This window comes from Lithobates pipiens, unplaced genomic scaffold (genome assembly GCF_037356315.1).
Source record: "Lithobates pipiens isolate NorthernLeopardFrog02 unplaced genomic scaffold, aLitPip1_a1.2 Scaffold_1, whole genome shotgun sequence".
Lineage (NCBI taxonomy): Eukaryota > Metazoa > Chordata > Amphibia > Anura > Ranidae > Lithobates > Lithobates pipiens.
This window is the reverse complement of record NW_027507685.1, coordinates 120077280-120093337: the sequence shown is the minus strand read 5'-3', so window position 1 is coordinate 120093337 and position 16058 is coordinate 120077280. Positions and strand designations below refer to the sequence as shown.

Genomic DNA, 16058 nt, shown 5'->3' with positions numbered 1-16058 from the left:
TAGCCAGCAATGCACCCACCATTAGCCAGGAATGCGGCCACCATTAACCAGGAATGCAGCCACCATTAGCCAGGAATATACCAACCATTAGCCAGAATTTCACTATTTTTTAGGAATGCAGCCACCATTAGCCAGGAATGCAGCCACCATTAGCCAGGAATGCAGCCACCATTAGCCAGGAATGCAGCCACCATTAGCCAGGAATGCAGCCACCATTGCTAGGAATGCAGCCACCATTAGCCAGGATTTCACTCCCTATTGTCAGGAATGCACCCACCATTACCAATAATGCACCCAATGGCGGAGACGGGACTTCCTATTACAGAGGCTGCCGTGTAAACAGGAAATACTCCTATGTGCACGGCACTCGTACCGCCTCCTATCTCCGAGGCAGCCAGACTGAGCCTATATATTTTTTGTGTCGCTAGGAGATCGTCGGGGGCCACAAAAGATATATATGTTTAGATAACCAGGCGGGCAGTTCAGAACCGGACCGCGGGCCGGACTTTGGACATGCCTGCTATAGAGACTGTAATAGGAGGAACTGGAAACCCAGATTTATAGCAGGAAACTCCAAATTGCTGAGAACAATTTTGTTTGGACTGACCCCTGTAAAGGAATTCCAGCTTGAGGCATTTTGTTTTTAAGCAGCAGAAAAGTGCCCAAGCTGCCAGTTTGTAATGTATATGTGAGATTGATTTTTACTCCAGAGATCTATTTGTTGCATCTGTTTCAAATAATTTAGGGCCAGTGTCCACACCATACCTTACTATAAAAGTATTTTAGAGAGAAGGAAATTGGAGGATGGTGGATGCCACATCAAGATTAACTCCAAAAATATATAAACCTTTAATTTTTGTTTTTCCATTCAAATAGTTTTTACTCAAGATTTTAAAGTGTATAAGACATGCAATTTTTTTTTTTTTGTAGTAATAGCAAGGGACACTAGCGGGGAGTGCAATATCAACAAATGAATTCCAGCTAATTACATATCAAATTCTCAGTTTCCATAAGGCTTCTAACAACATCCTAATAATTGTTATAGATGAGGAGAGAATCTCCATCTCAAGAAAGTTATAGAAAATTGTGAAACACAAGCGATGGTACACTATATTGTCAAAAGTATTGGGCTGCCTGCCTTTACACGCATGTGAACTTTAATGGCATCCCAGTCTTGGTCCGTAGGGTTTAGGGTTCAATATTGAGTTGGCTCACCCTTTTGCAGCTAAAACCCGCTTCAACTCTTCTGAGAAGGCTGTCCACATGGCTCATCCATGTCTTTATGGACCTTGCATTGTGCACTGATGAGCAGTCATGTTGGAATTGGAACAGGAAGGGGCCATCCCCAAACTGTTTCCACAAAGTTGGGAGCATAAATGTATGTTGACGCCTCACTGGAATTGAGGGGCCAAGCCCAATCCCTGAAACAACCCCACACCATAATTCCCCCTCCACCAAATGATTTGGACCAGTGCACAAAGCAAGGTTCATAAAGACATGGATGAGCGAGATTGAGGTGGAGGAACTTGACTGGCCTGCACAGAGTCCTGACCTCAACCCGATAGAACACTTTTGGGGATAAATTAGAGCAGAGACTGTGAGCCAGGCCTTCTTGTCCAACATCAGTGCCTGACCTCACAAATGAGCTTCTGGAAGAATGGTCAAACATTCCATGGACACACTTCTAAACCTTGTAGACAGCCTTCCCAGAAGAATTGAAGCTGTTATATCTGCAAAGGGTGGACCAACTCAATATTGAACCCTTACCATGGACTAAGACTGGGATGGCATTAAAGTTCATGTGCGTGTAAAGGCAGGCGTCCCAATGCTTTTGACAATATAGTGTACAGTGCCTTGCGAAAGTATTCGTCCCCCTTGAACTTTTCAACCTTTTGCCACATTTCAGGCTTCAAACATAAAGATATAAAATTTTAATTTTTTGTGAAGAATCACCAACAAGTGGGACACAATTGTGAAGTGGAACGAAATCTATTGGATTTTTGAAACTTTTTTAACTAATAAAAAAATGAAATGTGGGGTGTGCAAAATTATTCGGCCCCCTTGCGTTAATACTTTGTAGAGCCACCTTTTGCTGCGATTACAGCTGCAAGTCGCTTGGGGTATGTCTCTATCAGTTTTGCACATCGAGAGACTGAAATTCTTGCCCATTCTTCCTTGCAAAACAGCTCGAGCTCAGTGAGGTTGGATGGAGAGCGTTTGTGAACAGCAGTTTTCAGCTCTTTCCACAGATTCTCAATTGGATTCAGGTCTGGACTTTGACTTGGCCATTCTAACACCTGGATACGTTTATTTGTCAACCATTCCTTTGTAGATTTTGCTGTATGTTTGGGATCATTGTCTTGTTGAAAGATAAATCTCCGTCCCAGTTTCAGGTCTTTTGCAGACTCCAACAGGTTTTCATCCAGAATGGTCCTGTATTTGGCTGCATCCATCTTCCCCTCAATTTTAACCATCTTCCCTGTCCCTGCTGAAGAAAAGCAGGCCCAAACCATAATGCTGCCACCACCATGTTTGACAGTGGGGATGGTGATGTTGAGGGTGATGAGCTGTGTTGCTTTTACGCCAAACATATCGTTTTGCATTGTGGGCAAAAAGTTCCATTTTGGTTTCATCTGACCAGAGCACCTTCTTCCACATGTTTGGTGTGTCTCCCAGGTGGCTTGTGGCAAACTTTAGACAAGACTTTTTATGGATATCTTTGAGAAATTGCTTTCTTCTTGCCACTCTTCCATAAAGGCCAGATTTGTGCAGTGTACGAGTGATTGTTGTCCTATGGACAGACTCTCCCACCTCAGCTGTAGTTCTCTGCAGTTCATCCAGAGTGATCATGGGCCTCTTGGCTGCATCTCTGATCAGTCTTCTCCTTATCTGAGCTGAAAGTTTAGAGGGACGGCCAGGTCTTGGCAGATTTGCAGTGGTCTGATACTCCTTCCATTTCAAAATGATCACTTGCACAGTGCTCCTTGGGATGTTTAAAGCTTGGGAAATCTTTTTGTATCCAAATCCGGCTTTAAACTTCTCCACAACAGTATTACGGACCTGCCTGGTGTGTTCCTTGGTCTTCATAATGCTCTCTGCGCTTTCAACAGAACCCTGAGACTATCACAGAGCAGGTGTATTTATACAGAGACTTGATTACACACAGGTGGATTCTATTTATCAATCTGGCTGTGCAAACGGACAAACTTTCTGGCAACAAAAGTCTGATGGAGCAAAGTCTGATCGTGTGTACAGAAAACCATAGGACTTTTGTACAAAGTACAAACAGGCATGCTCAGAACCAATGCAAAAGATCAGACAACAATACAGAAGTTGACCAATGGTGGCGGTAAAGAGCAGAAAAACCACATGATTTGGTGAAAGTTGGCTGAAAAAGTCCTGCTGTGTGTATGCAACACAAGTTTAGGGCCGACGCCCTTTGTACAAAAATCCAAGGGAAAGTTTGTACAAAGTCCTATTGTGTGTATGAGGCTTATCACAGAGCAGGTGCATTTATACAGAGACTTGATTACACACAGGTGGATTCTATTTATCACCATCAGTCATTTAGGACAACATTGGATCATTCAGAGATCCTCGCTGAACTTCTGGAGTGAGTTTGCTGCACTGAAAGTAAAGGGGCCGAATAATTTTGCACGCACCACTTTTCAGTTTTTTATTTGCTAAAAAAGTCTAAATTATCCAATAGATTTCGTTCCACTTCACAATTGTGTCCCACTTGTTGGTGATTCTTCACAAAAAATAAAAATGTTATATCTTTATGTTTGAAGCCTGAAATGTGGCAAAAGGTTGAAAAGTTCAAGGGGGCGAATACTTTCGCAAGGCACTGTATAAAGTGTAGTCAGTCATGATTATACAAGAAACAAAAGAATAAAAAAAAATTAGAGAGTTAGGTGTAGGTATCTTCATCCAGCACTAGGTCTGCTCGGGTTGGAAGATGTACTCGATGCCAAATATAGTGGACCTATGGGTTTTACATAGTTTAAAATTTTTTGCATGTATATTTAATAATACCATCAATATTTTCATGGATCGTTATCCACAATATTTTCCTTCTAACTTGTGTCAGAGAGACTGTGGATTTCCTCTATACTTTTGCAATAGTAATTTTGTCTGCCAGGAAAATAAAAAATAACATTCTTGGTGAGCATCGTGGCATACCCTCAATGCAGGCATGTCCAAAGTCCGGCCCGCGGTCCGGTTTTGAATGGCCCGCCTGGTTATTTAAACATGTATATCTTTTGTGGCACCCGACGATCTCCCAGCGCCATGGCCACAAACGATATATAGGCTCAGTCTGGCTGCCTCGGAGATAGGAGGTGGTGCGAGTGCTGTGCACACAGGAGTATTTCCTGTTTACATGGCAGCCTCTGTAATAGGAATTTGTAGGCCAGTAATTATCCAGAGTATGGAGAAAATTGCATTCCGGAAACCCCTAAATAAACCTTTATTTATGTACATAAAATAAATAAAAATATATTTAACAGACATTATTGTCCCACTACCCACATAATCACAACCCCCCTTATCCAGGCAGTTAGAAAATGCTGGTGCATAAACAATGCTGTACAACTTCTAGCTGGACAGTTCAATATGTGACAATCATATAATCATATAGTGTCCACTGGTTTCTTCTAATTAATTTCCCAAAAGCTCTTGCAACAAGCACAATAATAATAATAATGCATATGATTGCTGGTAGAAGCAGCAGAGGAGCTTCATCCAGAGGGGCCATTGAAGTGGAGTGATGCTGACAGTGAAATCAAATTGGTATTCCAAATGCGCTTTTTGACCATCCTGTAAAAAAGGGGTCAAACCCCTCTGGTGAGTTGCCACCTTCCCATTGAGCACTCGTGGTGGAAGAACTAGAAACTATTTATCATCGTTTTTTGGTGTTGGGATTAATATCACATATGGATTCTCAGCTTGCTATACATTGATTTCACTATTGGTGCACATTGCAATGTTTTATTTATTTTTACATTCCAGTTTCACTTATGGATTTTCAGCTTGCTACATGTTGTATTCACAGTTGTTATTTATAGGAATGATATATGAGTATGATCACATATTCATATTCCTTTTCTTATTCCTTTACACATGAACACAGCGCCTTCCCTTTCATTCTATTTACACTATTACTGTTGAATTTAGCAATGACCCCCTTCTGAGTTATAGCTATCTGTAGTTCAAAGTTCCAGCTGCATCAAAGATTGCTATGCACTTTTCAAGGAAAAGAAAGGTGAGCCAAGCCTCATGTGTATTGGCAAACAGCAGCCATTAAGCTGCAATTTCACCATGACAGATGCACATGAGGATCCAGCATTAAGCAATGGTAGAGACAGTGCGGGTATATGTAGCTATTGCTGCTATACAGTTATGATTCCTTTATTTACGGTCTTCTTTTATATATTAGTAACAGTTCCATTCCAATAACCATTTATAATGGTAAAACTTTCATTCACATATCTAAACTGGACATATTAGGTTAAAGTAGTGGAGAAAATATTGTCTTTGTGGATTAATTCATTTCATGTACATCTCTGTCAGCTTTTTCACAGCCTGAGCAAGTTAATAACAAGGAAAAGAATGGAGATAGAAGAAATTTCTGCTCACAAGTTTACATAGCTTGCCAGTGTCCAAGGAAAGCAGGCGCAGATAGAATGGAGCTCAACCACATTTCCCAAAAATGGCTAAATCACAAAGACCAGCCAGACGCTGATGAGTATTCCGTATGTGCACACTGAAAACTCTGCCTGGGACCTCTACCTTCAGATACATTTCACCCTAAAAACTAGCTTAGTCATAGAGATAGGGAGGACTCTTTGTACAGCACACATTTTCTCATACATATTTCCTATTTGCCCAAAAAAAGAAAGGCTTTATTTAGCAGGTGATTCTTTTTCCAAGGTGGGACTTTTTTTTGTGGCACAATTGAAATATGTATATTTGACCTGTGTATTTTTTTTAAAGTTTGGATTATGCTAATAACTTGTACTTTATAAATGGTCCTCCCTTCCTGCGTCTCCCCATTTCTACAACTAAAGCTGGCCATACACAGATTTTTTTTTTTTTTTTACAGCCTGTAGATGGGGGGATCTCCCAGTGTGGCTATTGTATTCCAGCATCACTGGTTGGCAGAATACCCAAACAATGCCTGCATTTGATTGGATGCAGCCACTGTTCACCTGACCATTATTTGTCCAGCTCCTTTATTTTTAAGCCAAAGAATATTGGGCAGATTACTAAAAAGAAATTTACAAAAAAGAAAAAGAATATTGGGCAGGAGGGTGGCAACAGGGCCACCCACATTGCCCAGTTCATCAGGAAACGGGCAAAATTTGCATAGTGCATGGCCACCTTAAGGCCCATTTTTAGGGTAAAACAAATGGGGGGGGGGGGGGGCGCAGCGGTGTTCCCAGATGAGGCTTCCATTGTGTGCATCCTGAACAATAAAGTTTTAGGATAATGCTGACAGCATGCAGCTGGTCTTTGTGTTAAAAAATTAACAGTATGTTTGCATTCGATGCACAGCAAAAATACCGTAGGTGCAATGATACATTTTATTTTATTTTTATTTTTTTAAGGCTAGAGTAGGCTATGGTTAGACACCTGTCAGGTTTTTATTTGCTGTCTGTGTTCTTTTGGATAGATTTCCCCTTACCTCCAGTAAACCTCCAGTAAAAACTGTAAACCTTTAAATTTCTCTTTTTGTCCTGGTGACAATGAGAGCATGAACCTTCTAACAGAGGTTCTAACTCTTCGCAATGCTATCCAAAACTTAATAAAAATAAAATAAAATTGACTTCAGAAACACGTTAAAATAGTGTGTACAAAAAAGGATGGTTATAATCTTTGGGAGGGCACAGTCTTGAAAATCATTCTCTTAGTGACATGTCCAAATATGTTGTGTTGCATAGGATAAAAATGGAGCAGCTCATGGCCATCACGCAGGAAGAGGCAGAAAACCTTCGGCGGAAAGAAGTTGCTGGTAGGTACCAAACCTGTGTCTGGATAGCTACATAATATACCCTGTGTAACTTATTGTCTAACTGTTTCCTGTTTACTCTCTTGCTTAATAAAAATCATTTGTTAAAACATAGATATAAATGTCTATATAGACCATTGAAAGTATGTTTCAGTTCTTTTTTTCTTTTCTTTTTTTTTTTTTTTTTTTTTTAAAGGTAACTTTATTGTACATAAAGACAATGTACATAACGTGTGCACATATAATCTATAACTCAACATAAAGAAAAAAAAAAAGGAATGAGCAAACATTGCTCAGGTATCACAACACAAAAAGTTTAAAGTGTTCATTACACATAGATCATGGACTGAGGGACCAAACATGTTGCATGGATATTTCTACAGGTGTAAAACAAGTATCGTCAATAGAATAATGTATAACAATACAACTATCAGGCAGAATGGAGTAGGAAAAAAAATAAAAATAGGAATAAAACAATGATACTCTTATCCTTAAGCCCTACTTCATGTACTAGGTGGTATAGTGTGATCAGAATTTACCCATACATCCCAGACTTTATGAAATTTACGTGGACAGCCTCTGGCTTCATATGTCAGTTTGTACAACGGGAGTGCTTGATTAATGAGAGTAAGCCAGAAGGCTATATAGTAGGGGGGCTGAGGACTTCCAATACATGGTAATAGATTTTTTTTTAGCATAATATAAAATTAGACGCAGGAAGAGTTGGGTGTTTTTAGAGAGGGACTCATCATCAATGTATGGGTCAGTTCTAATTGTAATTGGTGAGCTGTTGCTAGTGACAGGATTGCAAGTGTGTAAAATAGCTATGTGTAATGGTGAGCTGCACTGAATAAATAAAAAATTGAAAAAGTTTAGCTATATCTAGTAAACTTAAAAGGCCAAAGACAAATAGCCTGACTAAATGGTGAATATATTATACCCCCATCCACAAAGATTCATATGATTAGAAATGTAAATGATCAGTGACTGAAAATAATACGGTAAGTTAAGTGCATATATAAATTAAGTATAATAAATAATCTAATTCATTAATTTAATAAATTAATTGATTATTTATATAGAAAAATGTGTGATTTATATCTAATTTGAATGTGAGAAAACCAAGAAACTAAAACACTAGTGACAAATCAAGTGAGCTAACCTCACCAGGTGTGATCTATCAAAAAATCCATAAATAAATGAATAAAAAATATAAGATGAAAATTGAAACAAAAAGCAGTAAATTCCCTTACAGTTTAAACATATAAGGACATAATTTCAACAAAATTCAATTTCATTCAGTATGTAAACAAAAAGAAAAAATTAGTCCACTCAAGTCCCAAAAATAGTGACAAGCCAAAATAGTAGTGAATCGTCCAAAGTGAAATGAAAAGCTGACACCCACGTCACTTCATGTAGACAGAAATCCAATATAGCACCTCCACCAATGGGTAATTAAATCCGATTACCAGAGCGTAAGATCTCAGTGTTAAGTGGGATCAAAAAGACATATATATGGATAGTCTAGATGAACCGTCACAGGAACCACACCAAGCTCTCCTCAACCGTAATTCCAATCGGTTAAACGATAGTGCCCCAATTCATGTAGAAAGACAAGAGGACACTCGCATAGCGTAAAAACCCTTATTTAATTAATTAATAAAGTAAAAAACAAGTACACTCACATGTTTCAAGAAATTCTAGACAGTTTTCAAAAAACAAGCCGGCCGGCTCTCGGCTACCGCCCGCACTTCCGGGTCTGGCGTAGAAAGCGGTGACATGAGGAGCGGCGTGCTGACGTCACCGCATTCTACGCCAGACCCGGAAGTGCGGGCGGTAGCCGAGAGCCGGCCAGCTAGTTTTTTGAAAACGGTCTAGAATTTCTTGAAACGTGAGGGTACTTGTTTTTTACTTTATTAATGAATTAAATAAGGTGAGGTCAGTTCACGTGATTTGTCACTAGTGTTTTAGTTTCTTGGTTTTCTCACATTCGAATTAGATATAAATCACACATTTTTCTATATAAATAATCAATTAATTTATTCAATTAATGAATTTGATTATTTATTATACTTAATTTATATATGCACTTAACTTATTATTTTCAGTCACTGATCATTTACATTTCTAATCATATGAATCTTTGTGGATGGGGGTATAATATATTCACCATTTAGTCAGGCTATTTGTCTTTCGCCTTTTAAGTTTACTAGATATAGATAAACTTTTTAAATTTTTTATTTATTCAGCGCAGCTCACCATTACACATAGCTTTTATTATCGGAGTATTACGATTTGAGTTGCTGCTTATAGGGCGGGCTTTTTGAATAGCGCAGTTTACTTTCTTTACCAAGTGTGTAAAATTAGGCTTAACACTGGCTCTTCCAGTAACCTTAAAACTGATTTATTCCCAACTTCACATTAACCTGCCCTGTAAACCTAGTACTGGCCCTCCTTGTAATCCCAACACTGACCCACCCTGCAACTTTTCCATTAATCCATTTTGTAACTCCAGCACTGGCCCTCCCTGTTACCTTCACACTAATGCCGTGTACACACGGTCGGACATTCCACCACAAGATCCATGGGATTTTTTCCAACAGATTTTGGCCTAAACTGGTGTTGCATACACGTGGTCGGACAAAGTTGTCGGAAAATCCGATCGTTCGGAACATGATGACGTTCATTATGACGGAACTACGTTGAGGCTAGTAGCCAATAGCTTTGGTCTCGTAATTTGATCTGAGCATGTAAGGCACTTTGTCCGATCGGAATTCTCTACAAATGATCGGAAATAGTCAGATCTGATTTTTTTTGTCTGAAAATTTGAGATCCTGCTCTCAAATTGTTTTCTTTCGGAATTTCCGACCGAAAAAGTCCAATACGGCTCACACACAATCGGATTTTTCCGACAATATAGTCCGATCGGATCTTTTCCGTCAGAATTTCCGACCATGTGTACAAGGCATAACACTCCCTGTAACCCTAATACTGATCTTCCCTTCAGAGCTGTTGTAGGGAAAAGTGGGCAATGGCCCAAAGCCCTTACATTCTTAAGGGCCCCCAGAAGATTCCAACCTGTTCTCAAATTCCCCTGCACATGAAGAGCTGAACTAGTACAGTAGTAGTATATCATCCAGCCTGACCCAACTTATAGCATACAAATATGGTATGCAGATACTGCTGCATACTGTATTTGACTCCAATGTTAGGTGAATGACAAACTGGATTTCAGCTCAGATCCATCCATCCATTGGTCACGCCGCTCTGACATGTTATACCCACATTGGGCTTAATCGTAGAGCCCAATCCCAATGTGGATGAAACATGTCAGAGAGGCGTGAGCGCTGGCCTGGAATCTAAGCTGTACCTTCTAAACTGGCCCTGTTAGAGGGCCTGCAGTATTTTTACTCCATCAATCAGGATCGATACAGCAGTAAAGTATCCAATGGGGAAGATGCCCTATGATCCTTTCTAGACATAATGAGCTGGATTCTCCTATTGCCCTGGAAGACCTACAAACGGCCCTTTCTGGTACAACTAACAACAAAGCTCCAGTTGGGCTACCAGAAGAAATATATATAAAATTTATGGGGACATTCTTTTCCCAGAACTCTTGGCTGTGTTTAACAAGGCTTACAAATTTGGGACTCTCCCCCCTTCTATGAACAAAGCCATCATAGTTGTTCTTTTGAAACCTAAAAAAACAACCCCTTAGACCCCTTTCACACCAAGGGCGTTTTGCAGGCACTATAGCGTTAGAAATAACGCCTGCAATCACACTGCAGCGGTGCGCTGGCAGGACGCCAGGAAAAGTCCTGCCAGCAGCTTCTTTGGAGCGGTGAAGGAGCGGTGTGTTTTACCGCTCCTCCACCGTTGCCCCTCACTGAAATCAATGGGGCAGCGCTGTAATACCGCTGGCAAAACGCTGCTATTGCAGCGTATTGCCTGCGGTTTTAACCCTTTCTCAGCCTCTAGCGGGGGGTAAAAGTGCCCCGCTAGCAGCCGAAATGCACCGCAAATCCGGCGATAAAACGCAGCTAAAAATAGCGGCGTTTTACCGCCGACGCTATTGGCGGCGTGGTGTGAAAGGGGTCTTAAGCCTGAATCTATCGGCTGCTCTTCCTGCTCACTCCTGATGTTAAACTTCTGGCAAAAGTACTTGCTAACTGTTTATCTAAATTTACCAGTGACATCATTTATCCTGATCAAACTGGCTTTATACTAGATAGATCTGTGGCTCAAAATATTATAAGACTGTTCCTTAATTTACAAGTTACAACTAACAATACGTGTAACAGGGCTGTTCTCTCAATAAATGCAGGCAAGGCCTTTGATAGCATAGAGTGGAACTTTTTGTGGCATACATTACATAAGTTTGACTTTGGTGCACGTTTCATTCAGTGGGTAAATATCCTCTATTCAGCCCCCAATGCAAGTAAGACATCAGTGACATAAATGAAGACCAGTGGACACCCACACTGGAAGCAATACCCGCTGTATCTACCACCCCCTCCCAGAAACTGACACAGCTATTCATTCTACATGGGGTGTAATATTCCCCCCAAAAAAGTGTACTCCTGTGGTAGATCTGAATCGCCATGTTGTTCTAGGTGCTCCAGCACTGACAGCACTCTGATTCACATGCCCTGGCACTGCCCCAAAGTTTTTAGATACTTATGCAATATTTTTTGCACTGTTCAAGATTGGTGCTCTATCCCACCACTCCTTGTTTCTAAAATAGCACCCTTGAGTATTATCCATGAGAATATAGTCCCACTGTCATCCAAACTACTGCTAATATTTTTTTCCCTCACTCGTAAACTTATAGCACAGAGATAGTTATCTCCTAGTCCTACCTTTGCACAATGGTAAGATACCATTGATGCTATATTGGAGAGGGAAAAACTAACCTATCATTACTGGGGCTGTCCAAAGAAATACAGTAAAATAAAAATATGGCACCCTTGGCTATCACCTTCCTTACTAGCCTATTCTTCCACTATACCTCCATAACTAGTCAATCGTCCTTCTATATACTGTAGTTTGTTATACTTCTGATGAGACTGGACAATGTCCAATGTATTTCTATTTGCCTTCTGAGCCGTCACCTGGGTTATCATCTGATGTTAACAGGTGTGATGTGTATACTATAATGTACACTCCTATTTAAATTACTGTACTGCCATGGCCAAAAATTTTGAGAATGACAGAAATATTAATTTTCACAAAGTTTGCTGCTTCAGTATTTAGATCTTTTTTGTCAGATGTTACTATGGTATTCTGAAGTATAATTACAAGCATTTCATAGGTGTCAAAAGCTTTTATTGACAATTATATGATGTTTGCAACCAGTCAATATTTGCAGTGTTGACCCTTCTTTTTCAAGACCTCTGCAATCCACCCTGGCATACTGTCAATCAACTTCTGGGCCACATTCCGACTGATGGCAGCCTATTCTTGCATAATCAATGCTTGGAGGTTGTCAAAATTTGTGGGGATTTTATTTGTTCACCCGCCTCTTGAGGATTGACTGCAAGTTTCCAATTGGGTTAAGGTCTGGAGAATTTCCTGCCCTTGGACCCAAATGTTGATGTTTTGTTCCCCAAGCCACTTAGTTGTGACTTTTACCTTATGGCAAGGTGCTCCATCATGCTGGAAAAGACATTGTTCCTCACCAAACTGTTCTTGGATGGTTGGGAGAAGTTGCTCTCGGAGGATGTTTTTGTACCATTCTTTATTCATGGCTGTAAAATTGTGCTCCCTTGGCTGAGAAGTAACCCCACACATGAATGGTCTCAGGATGCTTTACTGTTTGCATGACACAGGACTGATGGTAGCACTCACCTTTTCTTCCCTGGACAAGGTTTTTTCTGTATGCCCCAAACAATTGGAAAGGGGATTCATCAGATAGAATGACCTTATTCCAGTCCTCAGCAGTCCAATCCCTGTACCTTTTACAGAATATCAGTCTGTCCCTGATGTTTTTCCTGAGAGAAGTGGCCTCTTTGCTGCCCTTCTTGACACCAGGCCATCCTCCAAAAATCTTAGCTTCACTGTGCATGCAGATTCATTCACACCTGCCTGCTGCCATTCCTGAGCAAGCTTTGTATTGGTGGTGCCCCGATGTCGCAGCTGAATCAACTGTAGGAGACGGTCCTGGTGCTTGCTGGATGTTTTGTGTGTGCCTGGAAGCTTTCTTCACAACAATTGAACCTCTCTCCTTGAAGTTTTTGATGATCCAATAAATAACTGATTTAGGTGCAGTCTTAGTAACAGCAATATCCTTGTCAGTGAATCCCTTTTTTTGTGCAAAGCAATGATGATTGCACGTTTTTCCTTGCAGGTAACCTTGGTTAACAGAGGAAAAACAATGATTTCAATCACCCTCCTCTTTTTTTAAAGCTTCCAGTCTGTTATTCTAACTCAGTCAGCATTACAGAGTGATTTCCAGCCTTGTCCTCGTCAACAGTGGCACCTTTGTTAACTAGAGAATCCCTGACATGTCAGCTGGTCCTTTTGTGGCATGGCTGAAATGCAGTGGAAATGTTTTTTTGGGGGTTAAGTTTATTTTCATGGCAAAGAGGGATGCAATTATTTGCAATTCATCTGATCACTCTTCATAACATTCTGGAGTATATGCAAACTGCCCTCATAAAAATTGAGGCAGCAGACTTTGTTAAAATTAATATTTGTGCCATTCTCAAAACTTTTGGCCCCAGCTGTACATTGTGCTACTTGGGTGTTAAGATGCTTATTTACAATGTTGATTTGTATAACGATCGATATTGTGTCGATGCTATTTTCTATGTTTTATTTTGATGTTGATTTATTTATTTTTGTTCTGTGAACTATGTAGAAAATTCAATAAATACTATCTGATTAACAAAAGATATCCCTGGCACAGCAGCTAGGTAGACCAATGTGTTAACTCCCACCTCTCTCTGTCTCACCAGCTGCAATGCAGAAAATGCTGGCGGAAAGTTACAAGAACAAGCTCTTGCAAATGGCTTTTGAAGCAAGACGTCAGGAGATGGTTTACCAAACATGCTCCAGGTGAGGTGGAAAAACCCCAGATTGCCGATAGTAAGACTGGATACTGTCAATGATTGTGTGCTGCTTCATGACAAGTCACAGAATAACAGGTGATAGGTTTCTGCTAGCTAATTATTGCATCTGTACAAGGCCAGAGATAGTTAGTCATTAAATGACTTTTATTTGTGACATTGTCAGATCTTGGTCAGCTTATTTTTTTTAGATAACATTTATTGACTGCTGTATTTTAAAGTGTTGATGGGTCAGGAAGTTTTCAAATCAAAGCAGGGATCCCACAGGTATTGAATATGCATATTTTCAGTAGCCTAAGCTGGACCATTGCATATTTTTAGTAGCCCAAGCTGGACCAATGCATATATGCTATAAAATCCATACTTCAGCTTCAATTCAATTGTTAACATACATGTAGCACTGACCCCCGAAGGAGCTGCTGTTTTTTATTTGGGCTTACTGTTACCTCACCTGCTCGCTTCTCCGTCTCAGGGGTCCCATTGGAAAGCGAATCAAAGAATGTTAGCTCCGACACTTTTTTTTTTTTTTATATATCTTTATTTGATTTTCAAGATTACAAAACATACACAATACACAAACCTTTTACATTCTTCAAACAACATATTGAGGGGGGGGGGGGCTTCTAGGCTCCCCCTTTATAACAGTTTTGTAAATCTATCCTTTAATCACCCCTAATCTAACAAACACACCCATCACACCTCCATACTTCTGATGCCTCCATCACTCACCACTACATCTGTCACCCAGCAAAATGCTTATCCTTAATCCCAAATGTCTGGTCTCTCCCACATTGCCCCATTCTTCCAATTTATTATTTCTCTATCCACAATTTCCAAATCTTGTCATATTTATTAACACTACCTTGTTTAATATATAACGTCCTTTCCTTGAGAATGACTACATCCATACTTTGTTCCCATTCCCTACAAGATGGGGGGGGGGGGAGGGGGGGCAGGGGACTGCCATCTGTGGGCAATGAGTCCTCCTAGCTTGGAAAAGTCATCTCAGCATTGCTAACTCGGTATCTCTTGGTTTACCCTCTCCCTCTATCCACCCCAATACACATAATAAGGGGCCCTATCTATTCGAGTTTTAAACACTCGAACAATAGTATCCACTACCTCCCTCCAATATCGGAATCGTTTTGGACATCTCCAAAACATATGAATAAGATCCCCCCCCCCATTCTTTCGCATCTTGGGCAAGTGTCATCTTTCCTCCGACCAAACCAAAAAAGTTTTTGTGGCGTATAATAAACCCTGTACAGCAAAAAAAGATGTGACATCTTCTGGGGTGGGGAGAGCGATACCCATGGAGATAGTTCAAGAATCCTTTCCCCGGGGGGGCAAGCCATAATAAGGCTGCGAACTTTGCAACTCCCAATAAGGGAAGGGGGGGTTTCATTACCCAATCCTGAGCATTATTATATTACTTCACAACTGCAACACCTGATGGGTTGTGAGGATATGAATGGAGGGACCCCTAATGGAAAATTTTTATTAACAAGAGCATTGCATGATACAATAGTTGAGACATTAGAGGCTAATTCCTTTGGCCATAAGAATCCAACAACTAGAATGATCATTAAAATATGGCAATCAATCAAAACGGTTTTAATATATATACCCCTATTTGGAATAATAGTAATCTGCAGGAAATACTCCCAATAGGAAAAAATTAGGATTGGGAAAAACAGGGAATAAAAAGACAGCTGCAGCAACTGTATATGGATAACAAGCTGAAAAAGTTTTAAGTACTGAAAAGGGAATTTAATATACCGCAAAATACATATTTTACTTATCTTCAGGTGAGTCAGGCCTTGAAAGTTCAATTTAAAAACCAACCCCTGTATTGGAAAGAAGTCCCTCTTCTGCAGCGTATAGCTCTGGTAGGTGTTCTTAAAGGATCTCAGAGATATATGGACAAATGAGTAAAAAGGTTAACGGTGAGAGGAAATTAGATTCAATAAAATTAAAATGGG

General features: G+C 40.2%; 1 protein-coding gene across 3 annotated transcripts in view; it reads left to right on the top strand.

Moving 5' to 3' along the window:
* LRSAM1 (leucine rich repeat and sterile alpha motif containing 1) overlaps positions 1 to 16058 on the top strand; it is a 144836-nt gene that overhangs the window by 83153 nt on the left and 45625 nt on the right. For all 3 annotated transcript variants that reach the window (XM_077475170.1, XM_077475161.1, XM_077475157.1), the window contains exons 15-16: positions 6942 to 7012; positions 13966 to 14065. In XM_077475170.1, the coding sequence (XP_077331296.1) occupies positions 6942 to 7012; positions 13966 to 14065 (171 nt within the window). The remainder of the gene's footprint in view (positions 1 to 6941; positions 7013 to 13965; positions 14066 to 16058) is intronic.